General features: G+C 40.1%; 1 protein-coding gene across 2 annotated transcripts in view; it reads right to left on the reverse strand.

Moving 5' to 3' along the window:
* Window positions 1–27420, reverse strand: part of INPP4B (inositol polyphosphate-4-phosphatase type II B) — a 437109-nt gene that overhangs the window by 102501 nt on the left and 307188 nt on the right. For both annotated transcript variants that reach the window (XM_019522133.1, XM_019522134.1), the window contains exons 15-18: window positions 24352–24496; window positions 6954–7126; window positions 5998–6121; window positions 3986–4103 (exon numbers count right to left, since the gene is read on the reverse strand). In XM_019522133.1, coding sequence (XP_019377678.1) covers window positions 3986–4103; window positions 5998–6121; window positions 6954–7126; window positions 24352–24496 — 560 coding nt within the window. The remainder of the gene's footprint in view (window positions 1–3985; window positions 4104–5997; window positions 6122–6953; window positions 7127–24351; window positions 24497–27420) is intronic.

Genomic DNA, 27420 nt, shown 5'->3' on the forward strand with positions numbered 1-27420 from the left:
CCCCAATGCCTGCTGATCCCCCCTGACTAGTTTATAACAGGCTAGATCCCCCCTCAGCCTTCTCTTTTGGAGGCTGAACAGGTTCAGGTCCTGTAGCCTCTCCTCATAGGGCCTGCCCTGCTGTCCCCTGATCATGCGAGTGGCCCTCCTCTGGACCCTCTCCATGCTGTCCACATCCCTCTTGAAGTGCGGCGCCCAGAACTGGATGCAGTACTCCAACTGCGGCCTGACCACTGCTGCATAGAGGGGGAGGATCACCTCTTTGGACCTGCTCGAGATGCATCTGTGGATGCATGACAAGGTACGGTTGGCCTTCCTGACCGTCTCCCCACTTAATGGGCTGCTGCAGGCTATAGAGAAACCTCCATGGTGAGCAGCAGGGAGACCGCCCCCAGGGAAGCCATTTTAAGAGGGGAAAGGTATGGCAGAGCACCTTTGGTGCCTGCCACTTTAAGCACAAGAGCATGCAGCAGGGTAACCAGCAGGTGCGGGCCAGCCCTGACGAGGCAGTTACATGGCTGCTGGATGGGCCATGTGATTGGAGAAGAGGACTGAGCAGGCTCCATTTTAGCTCAGGAATCAGGGCTGAGCCAGGAGTCTGCTGCTGGTAGGTGAACAACACCCAGCTGAGCTGCTGCTCATAACATCTTGAAGGTAAGGGAGGAACTATGGGGATTGGCAGGAGGTTTCTGGGGATCCAGTAGGGTCCCGAGTCCCAGGAAGAAGCCTTGGGTCTAGAGAAAGCAAGGCCCAACCTAGAAAGGGGGCTTACAACTTGCTGGCCTATGAAGGGGCTAGGCAGGCCCTGATTAGATCAGGCAGGGGTGAAGCCAAGGGGGTCAATTGAGCCCAGCGGACCTAGGCTTCTTGCAACTTTGCTGAGCCGCTGTCAGCCCGACTTGAGGTGATGGCTATATATAGTGGGGTCTAGAGGGGGACCCCCTCTGGAGTAGGGAGAGCAGCGGCTGCCATGCTGACCTTCTGATCCCTTGACTGGTCAATGTAAGGCGGCCAGGGCCATAAGGCCAAAGGGCATTAAATAGGCAGCCTCCCACATTATTACAACCAGTATCATAACAATAAGGTGTGGCACGCGAGACCAGGCAGACTGCCCTAGGCAGGTGGATGGGCTGGTACTGTGACCAGGCTGTGGAGGTTGCACCCTGTCACACATTATGATGGGTGCATTTGAAAGACCTTGAGAATGTTGATTTGGATTTTTTTCCCATCTAGGAGGGAGTTTCCTTAGTGGCACCATCTTTATGGCTTCTTACATTTCCATTCTATTGCACAATGTGCACAAAAGCTGCACTTGCAATCTCTTTGTGAAATACCACTGAAGAAGCATAACAGGACCAAAGAGTAACACTGAAATCAGGTGAGAAAAACAAGCACTGACATTCAGAGGACTAATTAGAGACTAATTTAATGCTGTTTTATAGGTTCTATGGGTGTCTATACACGTGCAGTGAGGCTGCTCTGACGCGCTGTAATTACAGCGCATCAGAGCAGACGCGATTGAGTCTGTTGGAGGGAGGTAATTACCGTGCTCCAGCAGACTTCAGTGTCACATGTTCCGAAGTTGAAAAATGGTGGCGGAGGTGCTCTAACTAAAGCTTATTTGATAAGCTTTAGTTAAAGCAGCTCCACAGCCATTTTTCAGTGCAAGGACACTGATACATGAGATGCTCTGGGTGCTTTAATTAGAGCTGCTCCCCCACAACTCCTGGAGCATGTCTATAAATGCCTGCTAGGTCTATTTAACTAAGGAATGGTAATAAAACAAAAATGCTTCCTTGTCAAGTAATTTTTCTCTTTTTATACCTAGATTCATTCTAGATAGGTTTAGTGGACTTAGGTTGAGTTAGACAACCATACAACTACATTTCCCAAAGAGTGGAAAATATGGCATAAAATCATTACAGAATTCTCATCACATAATATTTTCTCTTGAAAACAGAAAAAACAAGTAGTTTAAGGGAATAATAATAAAAGATAACAGTACATTTCAGCAGTAATAGTTTACATTTTGGAATGATCTATTTAGAATTAATATTCTTTGATGAATATGTGATCACACATATTCCTTCCCACAATTTGACTTGCCTAACAGTGTAACTGCACAATAATGATAACAAGCATTAGTTGAAATTTTTACAGTACACTACCCTGTGATGCCTCAAAGTTCAGATGCACAATAAAAAAGAACATTGCTGAGAGATTTTAAAAAGAAATTGTAACTACTTTTATTTATAACAACTCCTTGGCACTTTAACTGAACTTTATTTACATTAAGATATTTAGGGTCAGCCACATACATATTTTTCATTAGTACTGTGCTCATAAGATTGATTTGTTTTTAGGCACAGAAACTTGTGCTTAAGCATTTCCCTTGATAACAAATTACAAATAAGTACTGTGACTCTGCAAGCTCTTTTATTACAGAGGCAGATTAATTTCCTGACTTGCATTTCTGCAGTGTGGGTTTAAATCTCATTTTAGAAGGCCATGCTGCATAGGAATTAACCAAAAAAGGGGTGAGCTGTTTTTAGAAAAGCATTTATGTTTAACAGCAATCAGAAAAATTTTAATTTGTCCACCACTTTTACTCTTTACATTTACCCTCTTCTATCTCTTATAGATACTATGTCATCATATCTAACTGGATTGAGCCTTAGGAAAATTAAACCTTCTTTCGTTTTAAACTTAAATCACCAATTCTTTTCTCTGAATCACCTTCCAGTAAGTACAGTATAGTAATCACAGACAGTAACTCTTCTTCCTAAAGACTGACTGCTCCCTCAATCCATAATGACTTGGGCAGCTTGAAGCTTATGTCTGTTTCAAAACCTGGACCTCCAAGTGTGACAGTTCAATGTACTGTAGTAATGGCATCAGGCCAATAGTAGTGGCTGTTGGTTTTTTCAAGACTTGATGGGAATGATTTACAAAGGGTGAATTTCTTCTGATTAGGACTTAACTCAACATACCATAATTTTTCTTAATTATTCCTGATGCCTTGCCCATCGTGCGCTGACCTTCCTAGCTATTTATTTCAATCCCTTCTCGGAAAGCTCATGCTATGAGAGTGAATTGTCAGGAATAATTAAGAAAAACAGTGGTGTATGCCCCCATGACAGAGGAAATACATCTTTTCTAAAAAGTTGCTGCTTTTAGCTGGATTTAATTTACAGTCATTTTAAGAATTATGGTACTATTAAGGAAATGATTTCTGCAAAAGTAAAAACATTTGGCGCTTCAGACTGTGATAATAATGAAGAGAAAGAAAAATGTTCATCACAGGCAACATATCCTTTTTAATTCCTTTATGTCACAAGCATTATTACAGCATTCAATTTATGTACTGTACTCCAGGGCAAGTAATTCGAGAAGCCTAATGTATTAAGTGGGTAAAATACAGGTGTCCATGACTCTGCTTGTATGATTTTAGGCTTTATTTTTTAAAAGCATCCATTAATTTGGGACACCTCATTCTGAGTTCACAACTTGAGATACCTCAGGCCTGATTTTCAGAGATGCAGTGCCATGGGTCCAAGTGAACTGAAGGGTAAGAGAACTCAAGAGTGTCTCACTCTAAGACCTCACCTTTGAAATACTCATAATTAGAAGCCACTTTTGAAAATGTTTATCTCCACAGCTCTCTGCACCTCAGTTTCCCAACGTGTTGGGGACAGGAATACAGCCCATAACTCACAGAGATAACATTAGGATTACTATGTATTAACATTTGTAACACTGAGATCCTTAGCAGGAAGGCACTATGAAGCCCTACTTATTACCTTTACAGGTCCTCCAGAAAATTATTCATAATTCCATTTACTTCAGGAAAATCACACTTATAGATTTCCAACATAAGGAAACACAGAAAGAAGAGAAGCATTAACTGGATTCCTACTTGATTTTACCACCAGCATGTAAAGCTACAGCTCTAAGGCTCTTGCTTCAGGAAACAGCCCCTACTTACCGCCTTCCAGTTATAATAGGCAAGACATCATCTGATTTGGCTTCTATGATTTTAAACATTACATTTTGTAAATCTGAAATGCCCACAACCATGTCTTCCAGCATTCCAATTTCTTCACCTACGTAGAAAAATTTCAAATGTTAACAGATGCTGAAGTGTCTGACTAGCTACAGAACTGATACTTATAAGGCAATAAAGGGAATTAAGTGCCATACGTGCATTTTAAAACCCTAGTACTTAAATTATGCTCCTAATGCTACATTTAGGGCCCCTAAATAAAGAAACTCTGTTTTCAAAGGAGCTGAGAACTTTAAGGGCTAGATTTTATTTCAGCAATTAGCTGCATAGGTGGACTTAGGTACCAACTGCAAGCCTATTCCACTCTGATCAAGTCCCTGAAATATAAGAGGTGGGTCCTTCTCTTTGCTGCTCTTTTGTGACTTAATCTTAAGGGTAAGGGTGATGGTGTGTTACAAATTAGATGTGTTTGTGTATTTTCATGGATCTGAGCAGGGTGAAAGAATCATATTTAGGTGCTTATGTGCACTAAGCTGCCCAATAGGTAGAATAGTATCTGGCTCCATTCTTTCCAATGGCCTTAATAGTATCTCTGGATGTTTAACATTTCTGAAAAAAATCAGTGTATTGGACTAGAGGGACAAACAACTTTAGAACAGGCAGGTGGGTTTTTTTAATTTTGTCTATTGTGTAAGCCTTTTTTTTTTTTTTTTTTTATAGATTGTTCTGATATAATGACTGCTTGTCTGAATCCTCAGGGTAGCTATGAGGCAGATAGCCCCTTATACTGCAGTAACTTTAGAAGTGGGGCTATACAACATATTTTGGAAGTGGCAAACAGCTCCAGTGGTGACATTTTTCCTTCTTAGGCAGGTCAGTCTGTGTTTTGGAAAAAAAATCCAGCTTCTTTAATGTGCTTAAAGTATGTCACAATTTCTCTTTCCAAATATCCATCTTAATAGCTAACAAATGTTGGCATCTATAAATAAGTTTGGAATGAATAGTTTAGAGTTATCTTTATATCACAAAGTCTGACCTGCAAGTTGTAGAAATGCTGTCTGGGTTGAAATCACCCAGAGTTGGCAGCAGTTTAGCTTGGTGTCTGTCAGCTGTAAAAAAAAAAATCTACCTGGGCCATTCTTAATACTCGTATGACTGTAGTCCACAGTGGACACAGCTACATGAGACTTCTACTGAAGTTGTCTGATTAGCTGCATAGAAAAGGTCTCATGTCTACACAAGCAGCATTATTTAGCAGAAGTAAACTAATTAATTCTGCAGCAGGATACTACTTGTAAATACAAGTACTATCCTGATGTGGAGTTTCTGCAGCAGTGCATGTGTAGACCTGACTCAGATGGCTAGGGCATGAGGGTACTTCAATGTGGGGGCTGCCAACCAGCTAGCCCTCCACTGGAGCACCCACGTGCCCAAGCCAGCCCCTCCACAGCACAGAGCCAGGCTGGAGCAGCCCCAAGCTGGCAGGTCGGCTCCCCAGGCCTTTTGCCAGAGAGGACTGCTCCATCTCAGCTCAACATGCTGCAGTTCTGGGTGCATGTGTAAATGTGGCACCTGGAAAGCAATAAACTGTAATGCAATAAGCACTGGAGTTTATTGCTTCGCATTAATTGTATGTGTAGATTTGTTCAGTATTTTTCAAATAGGAAAAAGTTCCACTAGCTGCATTGTGGAAATGAGTCTCTTGTATTTAAGACAATATAGTTTAGTACTCTGCATGGAATAATTAGCAGTTAAGGTTCCAAAAGAAATTGGAAAAAAAAAATTACTGTAATTTGTGATGCTGAATTGATATATAGCACTATATCAGTGACTTCAAATGCACTATTATATGGAAGCCTGCTGACTCCTAATGGGATAGTATTTGTTGATTCAATAAGCCAAATTCCTGAATGGAAGTTAAAATAATAGCTTACTGGGTGAATTTCTTGGTTTGCAAGGATGTGTAAGCAGTGTAATTCAATAGTATTACTTACTGTATGTACTGAGAAGTCCCTCATATTGCACAAGCAAACCAACAGTATGAAGCTGTTGTAGGAAGCCTTGGTCATGTAAGCTTGTGTGCAATTTGATTATAAACCCACAGACCAACCCTGCAAGCTGAAAAAAAAAAAGAGAGTTTAAGGAAAAAAACAAACCAGACACTTTTGTGAGTGGGGAGCAACCTTGTTGGCAGGCATGCCACAAAAAAGCCCCATGCCCTCCCCAACTGCCCACTCCAATTCCCTTCCTCTATCCAATCTGCTGCTTTGCTTTCTGCTCCCTGCCCTATCTGCTGCTGTGTGCCTGTCCCCAGCCTGCTACATGCCCGAAAGAGACTGCCTGTGCCACTTGTAGCACGCACGCCAGAAGTAGACCACCTCTGCCTTAATGTATTCTAACAGCAATTCTAACATTTGCTCTTTTTGTACATGAACTGAGTTATATTTGGCATTTGAGAAACAGATACATGCACATTCATACCTCAATTTATATACAATAATGGTAATATACAAATAAAACATTTTGATCTCAGTTCAACCTTATTTAGATGTTTCCTTACATTAAGCAAACTACTTACGCCATAAGTCTTACATCTAATTTATGCAGCTATGCAGAGATCAGAATCCAGTTTTTAAGGTTATTAATAGTTTAAAACTGGGATATTCAATGGAGCCTAAAGGCATTTGACTTTCAACTCCCACTGAAATTCAATAGCAACTACGCACCAAAATCCCTTGGCTCTTTCAAAAACCCAACCTGAGAATTACTATGACAGTATTTTATTTTCTTCCCTCATCATAGTACAGAATGTTAAAGTGAATGAACAGGGAAAAAAAACCCCCACTAAAAAGCTGAACACTTGTCTGTACACCATAACTAGTTACAGTAATGCCAAGAGCAACAAAAACAGTCACCGAAATAGGAAACAAATGATGCAAGAAGCACCTACTGCTTGACTAAAGACGATATCTCTTCTTAGGGTCAGCATTAAACACTGTGGCAAACCACATGCAAGTTCCTGAAGCAGAACAAAAGTCATTGATTGTTTTGCCCTTGTTACCACCTCTCCCATGCAGTCCTTCAGAGTAATCACAAGAGGATAAAGCTGCTCATACCAGTCACCTGGAACAACACAGAACACCAAGAGTGGTTATACTATTAAAACAAGAAATGCAGTCAAGAGCTTCTCAGGGATGCTTGGTAGTGACTGGGTGAACCTACAATTGCAAATAATTTCGCTACAATAAAATCCACAGGATGCTCAGGATGGTTCAGATGGGGAAATATTTCTCTTTCTTTTTCTTGAAGAACTCCCTAGTTCCTAATCTAGATACTCAGGCTGGGAGCTGGAAAAAAATTCATCCCAAAACAAAGACTTTTGTGTATACCAAGCTTCTAAATTTATTTGTGATGTTATGTATCATAGCATAATAGCTGAAGCTCCATACAAAATGCAGAGGAAGATAGAGAACCAAATATTAGCTTAGTTGAAGCCAGTTGACATAGCTTAGTGGAACTATGACAATTTAAAATAAGCTATATCACCTACATTGAAAGTTTAAAATCTAAGGCTAGGTATAGACGTTACATCTGTTGTGCTTTAAGCACAGAAAACACACTAAAGCCAGAACAGAAGACATTCATGGATCATAGAGTGCTTTAAAAATGTCAGGTCACACTAAGTTAACCCTTGATGGACAAGGTTTTAGATTAAAGTGCTTTCTGTTGGAGCGCTTTATCGAACATCTGTGCCAGATCCCATCAAGGGTTAATTTAGTGTGTAACTGTTGCCATCCCATTGCACAGGCTGCACTCAAGTTTTGGCCACATCTTGTCTGCTCTGCTCCAGTGTGGAGCTAGCCCTGTCCCCTCAGCTATTACTGACCCCAGTGACATCCTCCAATCCCAGCCCCGCCTCTTCCCTCTGACAGGTGCGAACTATAGCAGTGGGGGTGGGAGGAAGGGGTGTCTCTCTCCCTGAAACTGTCCTGGCCCCACAGTGGTCTGGCAGCTTGATCGGGGGGGGGGGGAAGGGGGGTCATAGAGGAGGAGGTTCAGGGTCTCTCTCCCCACAGCAGTCCTGGCCCCGCAGTAGGCCGCTGCCTGTCTGGGGGTGCTGCAAGGACACAGATCCCAGAACCCTTTCCCCTGCAACACCACTGGGCTGGCTGGGAGGGCTGCCCACCTTAGGGGGCTTTGGGGGAAGGGATGTGGGGGTCTCTCTCCCTGCTGCAACCTTGGCCTCATGATGTGTTTGGCCAGGGGGCTGCAGGGAAAGGGGTCCAGGGTCTCCCCTTCCCCTCCCCCAACCTCTGCTGACAGTTGAGAGCTGGGGGGGGGGTAGAGCTGGGAAGAGGGCTACATTGGCAGCCTCCTGGGAGGTCTGCAGGAGCACACCCAGTGGCCAGTGAAGACAGGTTTGAAGCCCCACCACTGAACAGCAAACGTCTTTTTGGTTTGCTCATGCTCTAACTTAAAGTATTGTAAGTAAAGCAAGATAGAGTGCTTCCACCAGGGGCTTTTTGAATGTCTGCACTTAGCCTAAGTTGCTCAGATTCAAATAACTAATGTTTAGTCATAAAAGGCAGAACAGCTCAGAGCTGAGAAAAGAATGGTGAAGGAGGCAATACAAAAATGATACCAGCATGGTGGAGTAATAGTTTAATTTATAGCCTAGAAAAGCACTAAGCTCCAGGTCATTCTTCTGTTCTTTTTTTTGAACTGTATATGTATTTTTATTTTGGGTATTTAATGATGGCAAATAATAAATAGTTTTGGACTTCTTTCAAGGTTAGACAAAGGTAATGAAAATTAATATGTGTCACAGTATTTTGAAATAGGCCTTGCTGTGTATAGGAAGGATAATATTAGAAAAAGAGAAATCCTAAATCCTTAAAAAATGGAATGCTTGAGTGTATCAAAAAAGAATAACTATATACAAAAATTGAATCATTTATCCCAACTGGTCCTTCTACATCTCAGGTTTTGTAGGTTTTAATAAAGTAAGGCCTATGTCTTAACTACCCATTATCTGCCTAGCCCTAATTTTATCAAACCAAAGTTCACACTGGTCTAGAGCAGATATGCAGTTTTTAATCACATCATTTTAAGATATATATGGCAATCAATAGATCCAGAGAACACTACAAGTAAGTATATGGTATATGACCAACTGAATCCTGTCCATCAAGAAATCAGATTAGCTCTAAACAGATGTAATTAAGGATGACCAATTTATCTGAACATATATTCCATTTAAATTCATAATTAAGTGACAGGTAATGACAAATTGTTTTAGGTAATATTCCAAGCCAGATCAGTGAAAGGCCAACTTTAAACACAGAAAAAATATTTTGGCAGAGAAGAAAGAAAGGTCCTGTGTGGAAGTGGGGAAATGAATATAAACTATGACGTCCAAAAATATATATACAAATGAACTTAATTTTGGCTAAGGTATATAATATGGATAGGGAACTACAAAGGATAAATCAATCTTTTCAGATCCTATGTTACAAGAAACAAACACAAGGACAGGGCAATAATACGGATTGCTTGGTAAACCAAACCCAGTCCAACAAAATGTATTTTAATACAGTCACATGGAAAGTTACACAACTACGTAAAGAAACGCTGTATGTCTAGAGAATGGAGGACTGTAACCTGAAACTTAGTGACTGTAAAGGAATTGTGGTCACAGTGGACAAACAATTAAAAATGAACCTCCAGTGTAATTCTTGTATCTTGAGATAACTGGATATATAAACAAGGAAGTATTGAAACTGAACAGAGAAGAATTACAAAGAAGAAGATGTCTTACTTCAACTTACAGGGCTAATATGTTTAGCTTGTGAACAAGGAAACTGAGAAGTGGCTTGATTTTTCTGATTTATTAGGTACTAATGGGCTCTTTAATCTAGGGGGAAAACACATAAAAAGAACTAATGGATAGAAGTAATGCAAGACAATTTCAAATTTGAAATAGGGCACAATTTTTAAAATCTGAGTTAAAGGGGAAGATGATTAACCATTGAAAGAAACTATTAAGGTTAGTGGTAGACTGTCAATCTCTTACTGTCTTCAAATAAAGACTGGATGTTTTTCTGAAAGGTATGTTAATCAAACATCAAAACAAGTTAGCAGGCTCAATACAGGGCTAACTAGGTAAAATTTAATGGTCTGTGCTATACAAGAGGTCAGACAGGATGATTTAATCATCCGTTCTAGTTTCAACTTCTACCAATCTATTAAAACAGTTTGATAATGATAGCAAATAAAATAATGACTGAGCCTGGAACATACAATATATGCTAAGCCACAAAAGCAATGTTGCCTGCATAAGAATAGTCTATTCTCTTAATAATAAAAAAAGGATTTTTCTTCAGGTTTGGCATAGTAATGAACAAGGTCACACCTGGCCACATCAGAGTAGCCTTGGAAGTATAATTGACAGACATCTGTCCAATCTCAAGGGTCAGAACTTGCTGGTATCAGGGAACTTGGAACTTCAAAATGCCACAACGTTGAAGGTCTGGCAAATGCACCGATAACAAGACAGCAAATGAAAAGGAGAGTGTAGGCTCTGGAAATTAGTTTCATTTTGTGACCTACTTTATACAACTTCACTGGTTTGGGATTACTTAGGCAGAGCTAAGAAATTTTTATAAAGGACCTGTATCTTGTGTTTAAACAACAAACATTGAGGAGGATACATTAATCATAATAGCCCTTTTCTAAAGGCGAGGTCCCCAAAGCACTTTTCAAATAACTACTAATTTGGAAAGGAGAGAGAAAAACAACTCTAATACTTGGAAATTTTGGTTAATATTATAGAGTTGTTATATAGTTGTTACTAGGAAATGTGCTGTATCATGAATGCCTCTGTCATTGTATGTTCATCTTAAAGACATGGCCACCAATATGTACTCACAAGATGAGGAAAGCCAAGGAAAGCACTTGATTGACAGTTGTGGTTTGACTAAGAATAGATATACTATGGAGATGGCTTGGCTTGGAAGATCTAAGTTTTTCTGTCTTCTAAAGCAAAGGGTAAGTGGACAGGGCAGGTGGAACAGACATGTCAAAGGATGTGTTTTAAAAGGACTCATGGGAAAAGAAGGAGACACTGAAAATGCTGGGCAACAGAAAGAAAAGGAGGAAAAGGCTTTTGTTGCAGAGGGAATCCAGATTATAAATACACAGTACTATCAGACTGAGGAGAAAAAGAACAGAAGTCTTCCAGAGAGCTTCTGCCCAAAAAACTATTAAATGCTATGGGACTGATAATCAGCAGCATTGGAACTCCAACTCTGCAGGACTAAATCAGTACAAAACTTAAAAAAACTTAAAAAAACTTACAAAACTTAAGCTTTATTCTTAAAGAATCCCTAAGTCAAGGTAACAATACGGCATAATAATACTCCCCTTAACAGAACATTTCAGCTGAAAAAAATCATGAAGCTGGGGTTGGACATTAGATGCATCCAATACCATAAAACAGGTTTGCCTCAGAAATTGAGACCAATGCTCTGATGTTCAAGAACACAGAGCATTGCGAGAAATAGAGAATAACCACAATCTTCAGCAGGACTAAGACAGAATCATATGGTTCACAATGAAATTTACATGGAACATCAGGATAGAAAGATAGTACAAGAATTACAGGAGACACTGCACCGTGACACTAATTAATAAAGTGCTTTAAGGAATTACAGCCTGGAACTACACATTTTCATGATTTTCAATGATTTCAATCAATCAAAACCATGGTTTTATAATCTCAGAACAAAGTGCCCTTGCCAGTAATACAGCACTCATTAAAACAAGATAGTTAAAAGTGATAGCTATTGAATCACCATTCTGAGAGTCAGTACTGAACCACAATAAACTCCTTCAGCACCAAGATATTTTCTGGATATCTGCCATCCAAGTATGTCTGCAATTTCTTTGAGTATACAGATGAAAACAAGGAATGATTTATCATGTTGATAATTTAGTTAATCTGAAAATCTTAAGTGATTGACACTTCTGGAATTTCTCAAAACTAGTTTTTCCTTTAATAGACAAAAACACTAACGTGGAGTATATAAGAATGATTCAACTAACTCTTATTGAACCTTTTAGTCCTACAAACACTATGGAGTAACAGACAAATTACCTTTAGGAATATTTATATCACTTTTGATGCTTCTTTTTGGTCACACTTATAAAAATGGTTTTCAACAACAATGAAAACATTACCCCGTTTACATGAATGGTCTATGAGGACAATCACCATTAGTTCTGGACAACACTGGAACATTGCTTTAGACTAATAAACAGATTTGTTTTCCAGCAAATTAAAAGATACAATTATTCAAACTGAACTATATAACTTGTACCAAGCAAACAACTGCTTGACTATGCTGAAAACTTGTTTGCTGTTTAAAAGTACATTATGTTTCATCTCCAGTAGGTGGAGCTAGTTAATAAGTCTGGAGCAGGACTGCATTGCCACTTAATCTCCATTATAAAACTACAGTAGCCTTTCATGTGTAAAAACCAGAGAATTCATTCATTGAAGGGGATAATCTCATATTTGTTCTTTTAATTTTTTTAAGTGAAATTAAATATTTGAACAAGTTCCAAACTGGCAGACCTAGAGACTAAGTGCTTCCATCAGTCCATTCATCCATCCATGGAACAGGAACAACAAGAAGACTGCAAGCTTCCCCATCACTGCAGGTCAATGTATTTCTGATGGGTCCAGCTGTAAGGCTGGTCTCCATGACCTTCAGGCTCCATTAAGAACACTGATAGGGGGCTGGGTCTCACATCAGCCTGCCCACCTGCCTACAGCAGTCTGCCCCGTCTTGCCTGCCATGACTTGCTATACTATTTGATATAATAAGCAGGAGACTTCCCTTTTCACTGCCCTGATGCCAGGGGGCTCTATCCACAGCTCTGTATCTTCCCTACACCATGGCCCATGCCTCACAGATGGCACCTGTCTGCTCCAGCTTGAGGCTGGGCCAAACTCAGTACACTATTAGGACTCTCCCATACTACTCTATTCTGGGCCTCACTCATACCACCACCCCTCTCACTAGGAGCCTCTTCCTCTGCCCTCTCCCACTGGGCCTCTTTCGTGCTGCCCCTTATGGGGCCTGCCTTGCTCCCTTGAGCAGCTCCCATAGGCCATCAGGCTTAGCAACACTCACTCTTTGGCTGGCCAGCATACAGCCTCTCGGGCTCTCTGAGACCCTCATCTGTACAGTGGCCAGGTGATTCTCCAAACACTGGGCTGGCTGCACCAGTAGCCCCTCATCGGGTGACTTTACATACATACACATAAAAAGCCATAGGGGTTGGCCCACGTGTTGCTCTTCAGGCTGCCTCTTCAGCCCTACTCAACACCCCCCTTGTGCTGCCCTTCAAGCCATCTCTTCAGCCATTCTCAGCACTCTTGCTGCACAGGACTTCAGGCCACTGCTGGACACCCTACTCTGTGTGGGCCACCTGTTTCATTGTTCTCTCTCTGGGGCCACACTACTGCCACCTCCCTGGGGACTCTAGGGACATACATTCCCTTCATGGGGATCAGGTGCCTTTAAAGACAGGCCTGGCCCCCTACCCTCATAATCACCCACTAGCGTGGAGCTAGGATTGTGAGGCACCCCACCCACCTTTCACCGGGGAGGTAACTGGCCTGGCATTTCTGGGGGACAGTTCCGCCATGAGCAGCCCCACCAAACCACCCATCCCTGGCAGGGTGCAGTTTCAAGCCATACCCAGGACCATGGGGCCTCCTCCTTCCTCACAGCCCCAGCTCTTACCTCCAAGGTGTTCCGAGCAGCAGCTCAAATGGATGTTGACTCTTTGGCTGCTAGCAGCAAACTCCTGCACCAGCCCTGTGGGCTTGAACCTAAAATGGCCACCTCATCAGTGCTGGCCTGCACGGGCAGGGTGCCTGCTCCCTGCACTTAAAGTGGCATGTACCAAAAAGGCACTGCCACAAACACCAACAAGGACATCAGTTATGATTACTGATTTTCTGATGCAGATACTTCAACTAGGAAGTAAGTTGAAGTCATCACTTCATTCTACATAGATCTCTGAATAGCCCATAGAACTAGTTACTTTTGGGAACTACTGCAGCTGTTAGGTTGTTCTTAGGAAATGAGGTATGAATGATTTATGGGGAACATTTTAGAATTTATGACTGACTTAGTAAATATGGCCAAGTAAAACAGTGTCGCATACAGGCAGCTTTATAAAGGAAGATTATAATAATAATCATCTGTATTCAACCTTAGGCTATTCTGTCACCTGCTGCCATAACCTATGTGGTAAGACTCCAGCAGTATTAATTTGATCCAGAGGATGACAGAAGTAGTGAAGAACTTTCCCCTCTATCATAGGGCCTGCAGCTAGTTCCAAACTGTTTGCTGCTGTGGTAGATGGCAGACTACCTTGATTCAGGACATCTACTGGGCAGTCAGTGGCAGCAGATCTCCTAAACCAAAAACAATTATTAGATTTCTCACAGGACAAAGGCTTTTATAGCAAGAACCTATAAATGGCCAGCCCTATTATACAAGGTTGAGTACCAGAGAAGTATCTGAATTAACACTTTGCCCCAGGACAACAACAGCGGTTAATTCTAGACTTGGATTAAACCCTACCTCTGCTTTTAGCTCCACAGAATCCTAATTGCACTTTAAAACTATTTTTTCTTAATGGAATTCCTGAAGGAAGAAAGTGGTACAAACTACAACTTCCTGAAACAGGTGTTTTATCAAGTACTTACATAAACCTCAAACCTTCAGAACAACACAAGAAAAGCCAGGATTAAAAGCCTTTTTGCTCTCAATTTAACATGAATGGCTATATGCTTCTCGAGCACTGAGGGCACCCAATATCCCACAGTCTTTTGCTCTTCTTTCCTCTCTCTAAGGGAGGAGGAGGAAAGGAGAACACTGGTTTTCTGACAGCCTGTCCAGGGGTGAGCTCTCAGGGACCCTGCCTTGAAAAATTTCATCCTGTTCCCACCAATCAGTTGATTGGCAGGGTGGGGGCATTCTCCTGCAGCAGAAAACTGTTCAGGGATGTATCCCACCACAGGAGAATGGCTCTCCTCTCCCACCAATCAGGTGTTCAGTGGGCAGGGTGGGGCATTCTCCTACAACAGAAGTCCTCCTGGATCTGCAGGAATGCAGACAGAAGTGCAGCTCCCAGCTGTAACTCAGAACAATATCTGCAAAGTGTTCTGAGATACAATATTACTCCAGACCAAAAAGAAGTTCACTGCTGGTTCCAGGGGAGAGAGGAATCTAGTTGAGGGCTGGGAGTCTGCAGCCAGGTTCCCACAGCAACAGCAATGGCTCTCTTCCAGTGCTCACTGTTTTCAGAATGGGAGGGGGGAAAGGAAGCAGAGGGAACTCATTCTTGGGGCTCCCCAGCTAGTGCTCTGTGTGTGTGTGTGTGTGTGTGTGGGGGGGGGGTGATAAAACCCCAGAGTGAACTCCCTTGACTCCCTTTCCCGCTTCCCATTTTGAAAACAGCGACAGGCTGGGAGCTCCACAGACACAAGTTACAAAAGATGCTACATTTGGAAACATCTTTACCTGATACTTCATGCAATAAGGGTCAGATTTTCACCTGATCAGCCATTTTTTGAAGCTGTCTCCAGCCATGCACTTGTGTTTGATCACAGCTATAAACTGCTTTCTGTGGCCAGATCGAGCCAAAATTGTAACTTCTGTCTGCACCCCAGGCAGGCTGCTGCTGGAGAGAATGGGCCCTGGCCCCCTGCCTCTTCCAGGTCAATGCAAAGCAGTAGAATCATAGTCATAGTAAATTAGAGTTGGAAGGGACCTCAGGAGGTCATCACCAACTGCTGAAAGCAGGACCACACCCAACTAGATCATCCCAGCCAAGACTCTGTCTACCTGGCTCTTAAAAGCCTCCAAGGATGGAGACTCTACAACATCTCTGGGTAATTTGTTCCAGTGTTTTACTACTTTCCTTGTGAGAAAGTCTTTCCTAATATCTAACCTAAACTTTTCTTGCTGCAACTTGAGACTGCTCCTTGTTCTGTTATCTACCACCACTGAGAATATTCTAGCTCCATCCTCCATCTTTGGAACCCCCTTCAGGTAGCTGAAGGCTGCTATTAAAGTACAAGGGAGACAGGTTACTGTGCTATGGTGGGAGAAATTTCAAGGAAATTCTTATTGCTCAAAATGAAATGCTGTCCATGGCCATAGATTGCAGAAGCTTCCAGCTGCCTCAGAATGAAAATAAAAAGTATATGTAATTAAAAACCAGACAAAAGCAATGATCACAGAAATCAGAAGGGAGAGTTACCACTGTTGGATGCTATGGTAAAGAAAAGGTAATGGGCCCATACTTCACAAGTAACTTTACTATTTACTTACCTAATCTCGTTCACTCTCTCCCTCAGCACATGAACAAGGTAAATAACCTACTAGAAGATGGGAAATGAAATAGGTCAAGCAACACAAATGAAGGAACAAGAAAGTGCTGTCTTGCTATCACAAATTAAACAAGTTAGGTAAACTGAATATATTTTTGCTAAAATAGAATAATTTTTCTGAGCTAAGCATCTTTGAGAGGGTGTTAAAAATCTTATTTATCATTGCTCAAATTATGTGACTTAGTACTACATGAAGTTAAACAATTTATTTTCCTAATTAAGGTCTCAGACTTAGGTTTAACTCAAAGACAGCAGCCAAGCTTTTACAGGTGTTATTGTGGTAAACATTATAGAAATAATAATAGCTTCACTTAGAGCTACAGTTTGCAATATAAAAGCCACAAATTGCTGTAACTGCACAACTTATATTAACTCCTCAACTTTGATGATGAAGTGGAGTTCAGCATCAAAGATTAAAGATAGATTATTAGTTTACTGCCAAGGACCTGGGACATTATACCTGTGCACTGATTAACAGTGGGCCCAGAAACCATGTGACACAAACAAATGTGTGTCATCAGTGCTGTTCAGGAGAAAAGGCATGCAGAAAACAGAAGGTGGCTAATAACTCCACAGACATAAAACTCGCCAAATCTATACACTAACCGAATTATATCTTTTTCAAATTATGTTTCAAAATATTATTGACTCATTTAAAATATGTAGGTGAAACTCGTAAAGGGTTAGATGTGTCAGCACTGAGTGTCTCTGCACTTAAGATCTAGGTGCCCAACTCAAGAGCAGAATTCAAAAACTAGGGATCTAAATTCTCTATACTTTAAATGAAAAAGAGTCAGGTGTTTAGGAGTGGGGCTGAGATCCACAACTGTTGCCAAACTCAGAGGGTGGGACAACTCAACCCAGCCAGCAGGAACTGCTGAACAGAGGGGTGTATTTGAAAGCCTCTCTTCTTTGGACCATAGCAACTACTTGCAGCTGTTTGGTACCTATGTGAGACTGGGATTCAGAGTCTGAAACCCTCACTTAGAATTAATCATCAAAGTCATCCTTTCACATGAAAGGCTGTGGAAGGAAAAATGGCTCTGAGGTCCACTGAAGAGAATATCATAGCAAATCTACTGGATCAAACCTTGCTAGGAACTCAGTCACAAGGGTACCTAGACTGAAAATCCCAAAAAGCCTTAGGTGGAAGATAGGTCCCTAAGCTCTTAGTTTAGCCAAGATGGCAACAGTTCTGCATATTCTAAATAGCTGAAGTTTAGGTCCCCAGCAAAAACTTAGGCTCCTGTAGGATCTTGTGTACTTCAGTGACTTAGATGGAAATTACAAAAGTAAAACTGGACACATCTCAGTAGTCTGGGCTATATATATTTTAAGAAAAGAAAAAGAAGAGGTGAATAAAAAGGGGGAAGAAATATGATGAAAAGGGAAAAGATAAGCAAGTATATAATGGCCACATAAGCAAAAACAAGAAGGAGATTAGACAGGAAAGCTACAGGACAGAAGGATGAGAAAGAAGAGAAAGGATAGGAGGACAAAAGGAAGGAACATAAGAAAAAATTTTGTGGAAGTATCCATTATTCTACTTTCAAAAGTAGATAGCTTCTGATGTTTAGGGAAAACAAATTTCCCCTGGGGAGTTGTTTATCTTTCCCATAACAAATGGTAATTTGAAAATACCAAACTATTCAACTAGGAGTGAAAATTATAAAGAACATGGTTTCAAATGCTCTGGATTTATTTTGTCGTAAGAAAGATACCAGGTCAGGTGCAGAGACACTCAACTTGGTTTCAAAGAATATGTAATTATGAAAGTGATCCAATTTAGATCTGTGGAATCCCTCTTAATTTCAGTGAGCAGATCCATCTATAAAAACTATCCACTCAGTCTATTTCACATACAATTTATAAGATATATATTTATATGCATATAGAATTCTGTATTTGAATTATGGTAAACTATTATAATCCTGTAAAAGAGACTTTTGCACTCTGTACTAAAAAAAAGAAAACTGGTAGAAAATGTAACTTTTAAAGTAAGTTTCAACAGCAGAATCAGGTCTGTTTAAAAAGAATGTTCTCCCTTAAAATCCATCTTCACTTTCAAGCTTTATCCTGCAGTGAAATCATAATCCTGTGCTGATGAAACCGTACACTGTTACCTTGGAAACCAATAACTTGGTTAAGAATACTTAAGGAATGCCTTAAGAATACATTCAAAGGTCAGACTTCAAGAAAAATGTTAGATTAAGGAGGACATAATTTATGTTTAATGGGCAGCATCTATGATGAAAAAAATTAAAAGCTAAAGATATTTTTATTTAAAAATTTTAGGAATTCCAAACACTGAACATAGAAATCAGGAAATGCCAACATTGAGGCTGCAAGTGCAACCCATTTTTTTGCAGTTACTGTGTATATAATTAATGAGTTTTTAATTAAGGACCATAAGCAACGAGTTAAATAATTCTGAGCATCACTTTCATATTTTCTTATATGCATGTGTGTTACACATGTTGGAACATATTTTTCCCCCCATTATTTTAAACTTACACTATTTTCATGCTATTATAGCTAATAAATTCTTGTGGACAGACTTTTTATATAATAGATTCTTCTCTCTGTATGTATTATACATTTTTCTTTCGATCAAAACCACAGCCTTTCTTAGGAGTCAATCCCAAGATAGGGCAGTCAATTATGAAATAACTGAGCTGTAAGTTCACTAGTGAAAGTTTTTTTCAGTATTAATTAGCTGGTTGTACGTACACTGCGTGTGTAATATTGACGTTCAATTTATTGTAAAATTTTCCTATAAATGATTTCTGTGGTTGGGTCTAACACACAGATAACATAGCATGCATGTGTGTACATAAGCACAAAAGGGAAAGTTACTTAGCAGTTATCCAGATGCACTTACTGTGTGCATGGACCTGTGCTTCAAGTGTACGTGTTGGGAGATTTTTTGCCTGAGTGTTACCCATGCATCATACATGCACTCTGCTCCTCCCTGTGCTCTATACTGAAGACTTCCCACTTCTGAATTTTCTCTCAACCACAGTTCCACAGTGTAAAGGACTCCAGGGAAGATGAAAGGAGAACAGGAGGCTTCATTCACATATGAACAACAGAGCTTGAAGAACTCCAGTTTACTGCTAAGTAACTTTTCTTTCTCCTTTGAGTGCTTGCCCACATGCATATTCTCACTGTGGACAACTCCAAATAAAATACCCATGTTACCCAGAGGTTGGTGTGGGATTCATAGATCTATTACAGGAACCCTTTGTCAAATGCATCATCACTGCTGGAGGCTTCCACCAATTGCACATTTTGTAAGGGTGAGAATTAAATTCCAGGGGACTAATTTGCAGATTTCAATCTACAGCCTTTCTTAGGGAAGCTGCTGAAATTGCCATGTACACTGGTAAAACAAACTGTAACCACTGATGGTAAGCCCATCTTGGTGGTCTTTTAGCAAACTTTAACACAATTCAACATCCAATTAAACAATCTTTGTAACCTCTGAGCATTTCACTTTCTAAGTTCTGGCTCTGACAAACCGACTCTCTCTTCAAAAAGGATACGAGACCAACCCTACAGACTTTAGATCTGAATTGTGGTCTCATGTTCTTTTCTGGCTCAGGGAGGTTAAAATTCTGCAATTGGTGCACTTTCCAGGATTGTCAGACCCTTCTAGGCAATAACAACTTTTCTTGCCCATTAGATGAAGGTGTGGCATTGTCACATCAAAGACATAGCTTAAATCCTGAGAAACTGAGGGAAGCCATCATGATGGGAACAGAAGAAAGGAAAAAGTAGACAGCATTTTGGGGTGAGTTCTTTTTGAGTGTGAAGTCAAAATAATGGCCCTCAGGTATGGAGATACCATGTGATACAAATGAAGGAAGTAGGGGGGTTCAGGGTCCCATTACTTGAAGAAGGATTCTCTCCCCTAATTCCCCCACCAAAAAAGTTGAAAGATGAGAGTGGTAAGGAAATTAAAAAAGATAAAAGAATGAAACCAGACTGAAGCTGGAGACAAAAGGCCTTGAAGAGCTAGAGGCCAGAGCAGATCATAGCTGGTAAGAAAAGTGCTAATTCTTAAGAAAACCTGGTTGAAAGAAAATGAGAAGTGAAGGTTGCGCTGACTTTTCTGGTCTAGGGGTGGAACACAAGGGTGGGTGTACCCCATTCATGGTCTGTAAGGACAATTAAAGCAAATTAATCTCCAAGCTTGTGTGACTATGGTACCTGTGCACTCAGGGAGTACATGCATATCAATAAGCAATTGAAGGAATCTACAACATAGTCATCATCCTCATTCTCCTCTACAGATGTGAAACATGGATGACCTACTGTTGTCATCACAAGAGCCTGTAGAACTATCACCAATGATGCCTCTGGAAAATCCTTTGCACCAAATGGGAAGATCACCGCACAAACAGCAGCATTCTTGCTGAAGCCAATGTTACCAGCATTGAGTCAGTGATCCTCAAATACCAACTTCACTAGACTGGACACTCTGTAAATGCTTGACTTTCAACTCCCAGAACAAGTGCTCTACTCCTAGCTTAGCTGCAGCCTGAGATCTTGTGGCGGCCAGAGAAAATGCTACAAGGAAACACTGAAGGCATACCTCAAAAAATGGATGTCAAAATCAAGACCTGGGAGGAGCTGGCTTGTAACCAACTGCATTGGGAGTGCAACTTCAACTAACTGGTAAAGCTTCTTGCCCTCAACACAGAGAAGGGAATGGAGGAAGGAAAAGGAGAGAAATCCCAGCCTATCACCTACTCTCCCTTGAGGAAAGAACAGCAAGTTTTGTGCATGGATCTGTGGCTCAAGGATTGGACTGTTAAGTCACCTCAGAACCCCTCAATGATCCATGGTAGAGGTCATCCTTGAACTGAGGGATTGCCATTGCCACTGCTGCTGAAATATATCATAATATATTGGATTTGAGAAACAGTAAGGTGTCATGTAACCAGAAGGCTACATGCTGTTATGTCTAAGTGAGTAGAGCTAAGGCTGAGTTTACAACTTTCAGCTACTGGGTATGTAACCATGCATCCTTAATGCTGTACTTCATGAAAAAAGAGGGGGGAAAAACACGTACTTTTAGGCAGAGATCAAGCATGGAAAATATGGCCCCAAAGGCAAAAGGTGCAGGAAGTTATAGTGAAACCATTATGAACCTTGAAATAAAACAGTTGCTGCTGCTTTCCAAACTTTTCTTAATGTGGACCTAAGTCTAATATGTCAAAATATTTCAGTTCTGACTTATCCTTGATAAAAATGGTTTAAGCTAACATGACCATTAAATGCAAGCCTTCATGAGAAAAAAATGTGATGTAGAAAGCGATGAAGAACCTATAATGTGACACTAGTTAGATGATCCAGAAACCCGGAAAAAAAGTCTCTATAAGGGACAAGTTCTGTCACCATTGAAGTCAATTCCTGGAGATTCTCTCAGTAGTATCAGGCCCTTAGCAAACACTGAGCAGAAATAACAGAAGAGTTTGAGAGAAGAATTTACTTCAGGGCTGTAACTTCTAGAAACCTGTTAGCTCAAGAAGACTACTTTGCAAGCTGATGTCTCACAAAAGCCATTTCCCATTATTTCCAAACCATTACAATCACCATTATTGCTAAGCACAGAGCAGTATCTTCAATCTTAAAGGGCAAAATTTATTACATTTCTTAAATTTTTTTCAGGCTAAAATCTCTTAGAGGAATGTAATTCAAAGTATTTTGAGTTTCCGAGCTACAATTCTAATCAATATTATAACTAGCACTGTAAAATTTGAGTGAAAGCAGAAGCACTTTTTCACCATTTGTTATGGCCATATACAATAGCAAACAGAAATGGGATGAGACTGCTCGAAGATCTTTAAATCTATAAAGTACCTCAAAGGAAAAGTCCCCAAGCCTTGAGAGAACAAGAGAACGGTAGAAGTCAGTTTTTTAAACTTTGGCTGTTCTGTGTCTTTAAAAAATTCTTATTTTTGTAAACAGAGGGCCTCCATCCAAACCACACACACACTATGAATCTAAATTCTGTTTCCTTTAGATTGGCAAAACAAAATTAAAATAATCTAAAATTTCTGTCTACAGCCAAAGTAATCCATGCCATCTGCAGTACAGATAAAGTACTATACATATACAAACAAACACTTTTAGTAAAAATAAGGGGGGAAAGTCTGGAAGTATTTGCTTTGTTTACAAACCAAATCCAATATTTGCTATTTAAACATCCAGTAGACACCATCAAGTAGTAATAAAACTAGTGAAACCTAATTATTTGACAGGGAAATAAGCCATTTGCCACAAGAATGCCAGCATTCAGTTTTGTTTCCTTTATCAGAGTAGGATTGTTGAGTTCCATGCTTGAGGACAGTTACAAAGTTAAGAGCATGCCTCAGTCACCTGTGCTACTGCGTACCTTCTTATCAGAGAAACATTACAGTAAGTAAAGCATTGGTTTGAAAATGTACTCTACTGATACCTTGCCCCTGAGATAACTATTGGAGAATATAGCATAGAACACAAATTAATCATTCATTCTTCTACTAAGAGACAGGTAAACTCTACCTGACAGCAAGAAACTCTCAGAAGCAAATTTAAAGGAAACACTCTCTCTGTAGATCTCCCAGTTCTAAATATAAAGAACCGGAAGTAACGTATTTGTCACAGAAATCTGGAATGGCACAAACCTGTCATACTGATAAAAGTGTTAGTCTTACAGCTTCATTAAAAATTAAGGATAGAACCAAAAGCCAATACACAAACGATACAAGAAGAATAACTTTAAGTCTAACTAAATTAACATGGACTTAAAAACTAACTCTTCTAATTTAAAAATCTCTGATGTAAGACCAAATCATGAACATCTGCAAAAACAGCATAAAAGAAACCACTGAACCAAAATTAAGGCCATCTAATAAAAGAAAGGTAGGTTCTGTAGTGGTGTCTAGCACAAAAGTGGGTTCTATTTCTTTTCCTGTCCTAAGGAAAAGTAAGCATTCCTTCCTAAGGTTTTGGTATAGCACACACCTTCAAAGGACTGCTTTTCCAGGGTACAATATAAACTTTAAAAAGACTCTCCTCATATTTATAAAGTTATCATAACATCAAAATTTCCCCTTCTTTACATATGCAGGCTGCCCTTTATTGCCCAGGTATGAACTATCAAGTTGTTTGGACTGGAGAATCAAAGGAAGACTAACATGATAGTACCCATTAGCTACAGAAACTAGTGTGCCTTAACTAGTGTGCAAGCCTGATGGACTATTTGTCTCAGACAGACCTTTGTCCTTTTGACATGTACAGAACATGCAGTGAAAACAGTTAAAAATCCTGGCATGTAAGAAAATCCGAATATTGGAGCCAATGTCCACTGTAGAGATCTTGCAGAATTTTCTCACAGTATTCTGTTAAACCATTCTCTACCTGATATTTAACTCTGAAGTAACTACTGTATTCACAAAAGAGATCCAGTGTATTGTTAAAAAAAAAAAATCAAATTGATATCGGAAGCAGTGGAAGATGTATAAACAAAAAGCACTTTGAAACAGTGCGTTAAATCTTCCTTACAAGTTTGCTAAGGGTTAATGTATGCTCTTAATTTTTTCAAGGAAAACCTAAATTAAATTAAATCATTCCAGAAAATTCAAAGCAAAACACTGTTCTTTCAAGGTGTTTATTTATACCCCGCACCCTCCAAAAAGCAATGCAAGCAGTTCTTGAGTGTACAACTGAGATACAATTTGATAAATAGCCTCTATCATTCGATGCCAGGAGTGTGCAATAGCTTGCTATCAGAATTTTCATCAAAGGTACTATTGACTTTTCACATTGTTGTCACTTTTTCATGCTATTTACTCAGTCAATGTTTTAAAAAAAGGTTGCTTACCACCTGTATGAGATACCATGCGATCTGCTGGGGAAGGGGCAATTTCACCTTCTTCCACATTGCCGCTGTTGTCTTTTTCGAGCAGTCTGTCCACCATGGCAATAACACAGTTTAAACTCTTCCCCACATTGGCCCACACCCTGTCCTGAAAAAAGTATCAGCATCACTACATTTTAGTGAAAGAAACATAGAAAGCTGTTGTGGTAGAATGATAGCTGTGTAAAATGAAGATTAGATGCTTACAAATGTCATTTCTTCATTTTTTTCTATTGACACTGTTTTTACACTGTAAATGACTTTATTGGAACGGATTTTTTAAGGCACTGAAATAATTATATTGGTCCTTCATATAACACACATTATATGAAATCAAGAACGGAAATATCCAACAATCACTAAACAGCATGTTTAATTGTATAGCCACTTTAGGTCCAAACAAGTAAGGAGATGAGTGATAAATTTACAAAATGTATCGTAAATAGCAGAATGAGAAGTTGAGATAAATCAAAAGGTATAAGATTAAAAGATAAAATTGAGCTTGGCATGTGAGAGCGCAGTGTCACAGGATAGCCCCCTCCAGGTAGCCACAAGAGCGACAGAAGAGAAGGGTCTTGGCAACTACTCGTGTAGAATTGTGTGGAAGAACAGTAGGAGGCCAGAGCCAGATAACTAGAGACTGGCTTAGTGAAGAGCCTGAGCCTGTCCGTGCTTTTGAAACTGAATTGTTTTGATATGGATTCTGAAAGCTGAGTTGTAAAGTGCTTGTTGTTCTTTGTATTTGTGACAGGGTAGGCAGAGGCGTCATGCACTTGCTTGGTTTGAAGGCAGAAGAAGAGACAGAGTGAGAAAATAGGGTGAGGATGTGGTCTTTAAGCAGTCAGAATTAAAGAGGCATCACATACAGACAAGGCAGTGGAAGTGACAATAGGCAAATTTTAAAAGTACAGTCACATACAGGCCAGCTTTTTAATTTAATAACTATTTTGAATTACATATCACTACTTAAAATACTTAAATCTTTAATAGAAAATATACTTTCAAAAGTTGCTAAGGTATGTCAGCTATTTATGGGTACTTTTTCGATATCTGGAGATTTCCTGGTTTCTGAGGGTCTTTTAATGAGAAACTTTGCTTATAACAAAGATGTTGGTGGACACTGCACTGCCACTGTGAAGCAGGATATGTAACATTAAATTACTATATCCAATTTATGACAGATCAAATAAAATGTAGTCACTAGGCTTACCTGATATTGTAAACTAATGCTGATTTATTAATAATATTCTAAATTTAGAGGATGTGCAGAACAACAAGAAGTATATTTAAGGCAACAGAAAAACAACATATGTTTAGTACTAACAATGTATGTATTATACAGCATGCATCACAAGTGAAAAGTGGTGACAGCTAAAAAGGAAAAAAAAAGCACTCATCACTGAGTGTAGTGCAATTTAAAAGGAAAATCAAGAACTGGCATCTAAATAAATCACTCTCTGTAGTATGGTGCTTTATTCTGCTTTAAAATAAATCCTTCAAAGTAATAATTGGATATGCAATCATACAGGGATAGCTATAACTTATTTAGTGCTAAAAATATCTACCGGACTTCAATTTCAATGTTCTTTAGGGATATGGGTATCCTGAGATAACCATCAGACTCGGTTGTCATCTTATTATTTAGAGGCAACTTTATAAGACTATTGGCTTTGGTAAGGATATATGGTAGTTTTTATTTTTTTAAATTGCAATGAGTTTTAAGGATATTTTATTATAATAGTCATATAAGGTAGTCAATCAGAAAGCTAAGTACTCTGTCTACATGGTCTGCATAAACTACTGAAAACTGCTTGGTTACATTTGGGACAACCTTAGATTTGTGGCTGCTTGAATTTTTTTAGAAATTATTTCCTAAAAACAACAGGCCAGGTTCTACTACCACAACATTCCCATTTTTAAAGGTTATTATCTGCTTTATTGTCTACCTTCTAATTAGTTACTTTCTCTACTATACCCTCAATATGTGCCACATCCTCCATTAGAAAGTTCCCCTCCTATACACTTAATTTAATCCAATACATGTTTTTTTTTCTATTCTCCCCCACTCCCCCGCTCCAAACACAACAAATTCAGGGGTAATGCAAACGATGCAGTGAGTTACAGATTGGTTAGTCAGCTAGTATAATCAACAGTGGCCATGTATGGCATAAAATTTGTTCATATGATAAATGGCTATCATTAAGATATAATGATTTCACTGTTAATTATGAAAACATGTGTCTATACATACAGTATTCTTGTTTGTAAACAAAAAACATAAACACCAACTATATAAGGTCCATAAAGAGCCAGACACATTATAAGCATTAGCAGTCTTCAGCTTGGTTGCCTATCTCAGTTCAAAGAAAAAAAAGTAGCATTGCCTAAAGAACTGCTGTTGATTTAGGTAACTGCTAGGCCTGTGCGAAGCAGCTAGTATTTCCTTCAGATTTGGCCGATTTGGAGGACAGTGATTCGATTTGAATCACTGTCCCAAATTAATTCGGCTGAATCAAACAGGCCCCATGCCCCACCCGCTCTCCCACTCCTGCATGGCTGCCTCGCCTGCCCCAGCTCCTGGCATTTGGAAAAGAAAAGCCCAAACTCAACAGGTGCTGCTGGGCAGAAGGGTGATCCTGCTGGTCCCCACTACCTCACGCTGCATGGGGGGGTCTGCATGAGCCCCCCAACCCTCTCCTGCTGTCCCAGCCCCTGCCCCCCCCCCAGCTCCAGCCCTTTAAGTAAAAAAAAAAAAACAACAACCAAGAAACCCCAAACTTGCCAGTTCCCACACGGTGGGGGGCAATCCCTTCTACTTCGCCATGTGGGGGGCTCTTCCATGAGCCCCCTGAAGCTCTGAGGGCACTGCAGGAGCTCATGAGTTCAGGGGTTTTTTCATTTGTTTTTTTTTCTTCTTAAAGGGTTGGAGCTGGAGCTGGAGCTGGGGCAGGTCAGGGGGAGCAGGCAGGGGATGGGGCCTGACAGTGGTCCCCCCACAGTCCCTTCTCCTCTCCTCTAGCCCCCCCCCCCCCC

This window comes from Gavialis gangeticus, unplaced genomic scaffold (genome assembly GCF_001723915.1).
Source record: "Gavialis gangeticus isolate Ggan-Ray unplaced genomic scaffold, GavGan_comp1, whole genome shotgun sequence".
NCBI lineage: Eukaryota > Metazoa > Chordata > Crocodylia > Gavialidae > Gavialis > Gavialis gangeticus.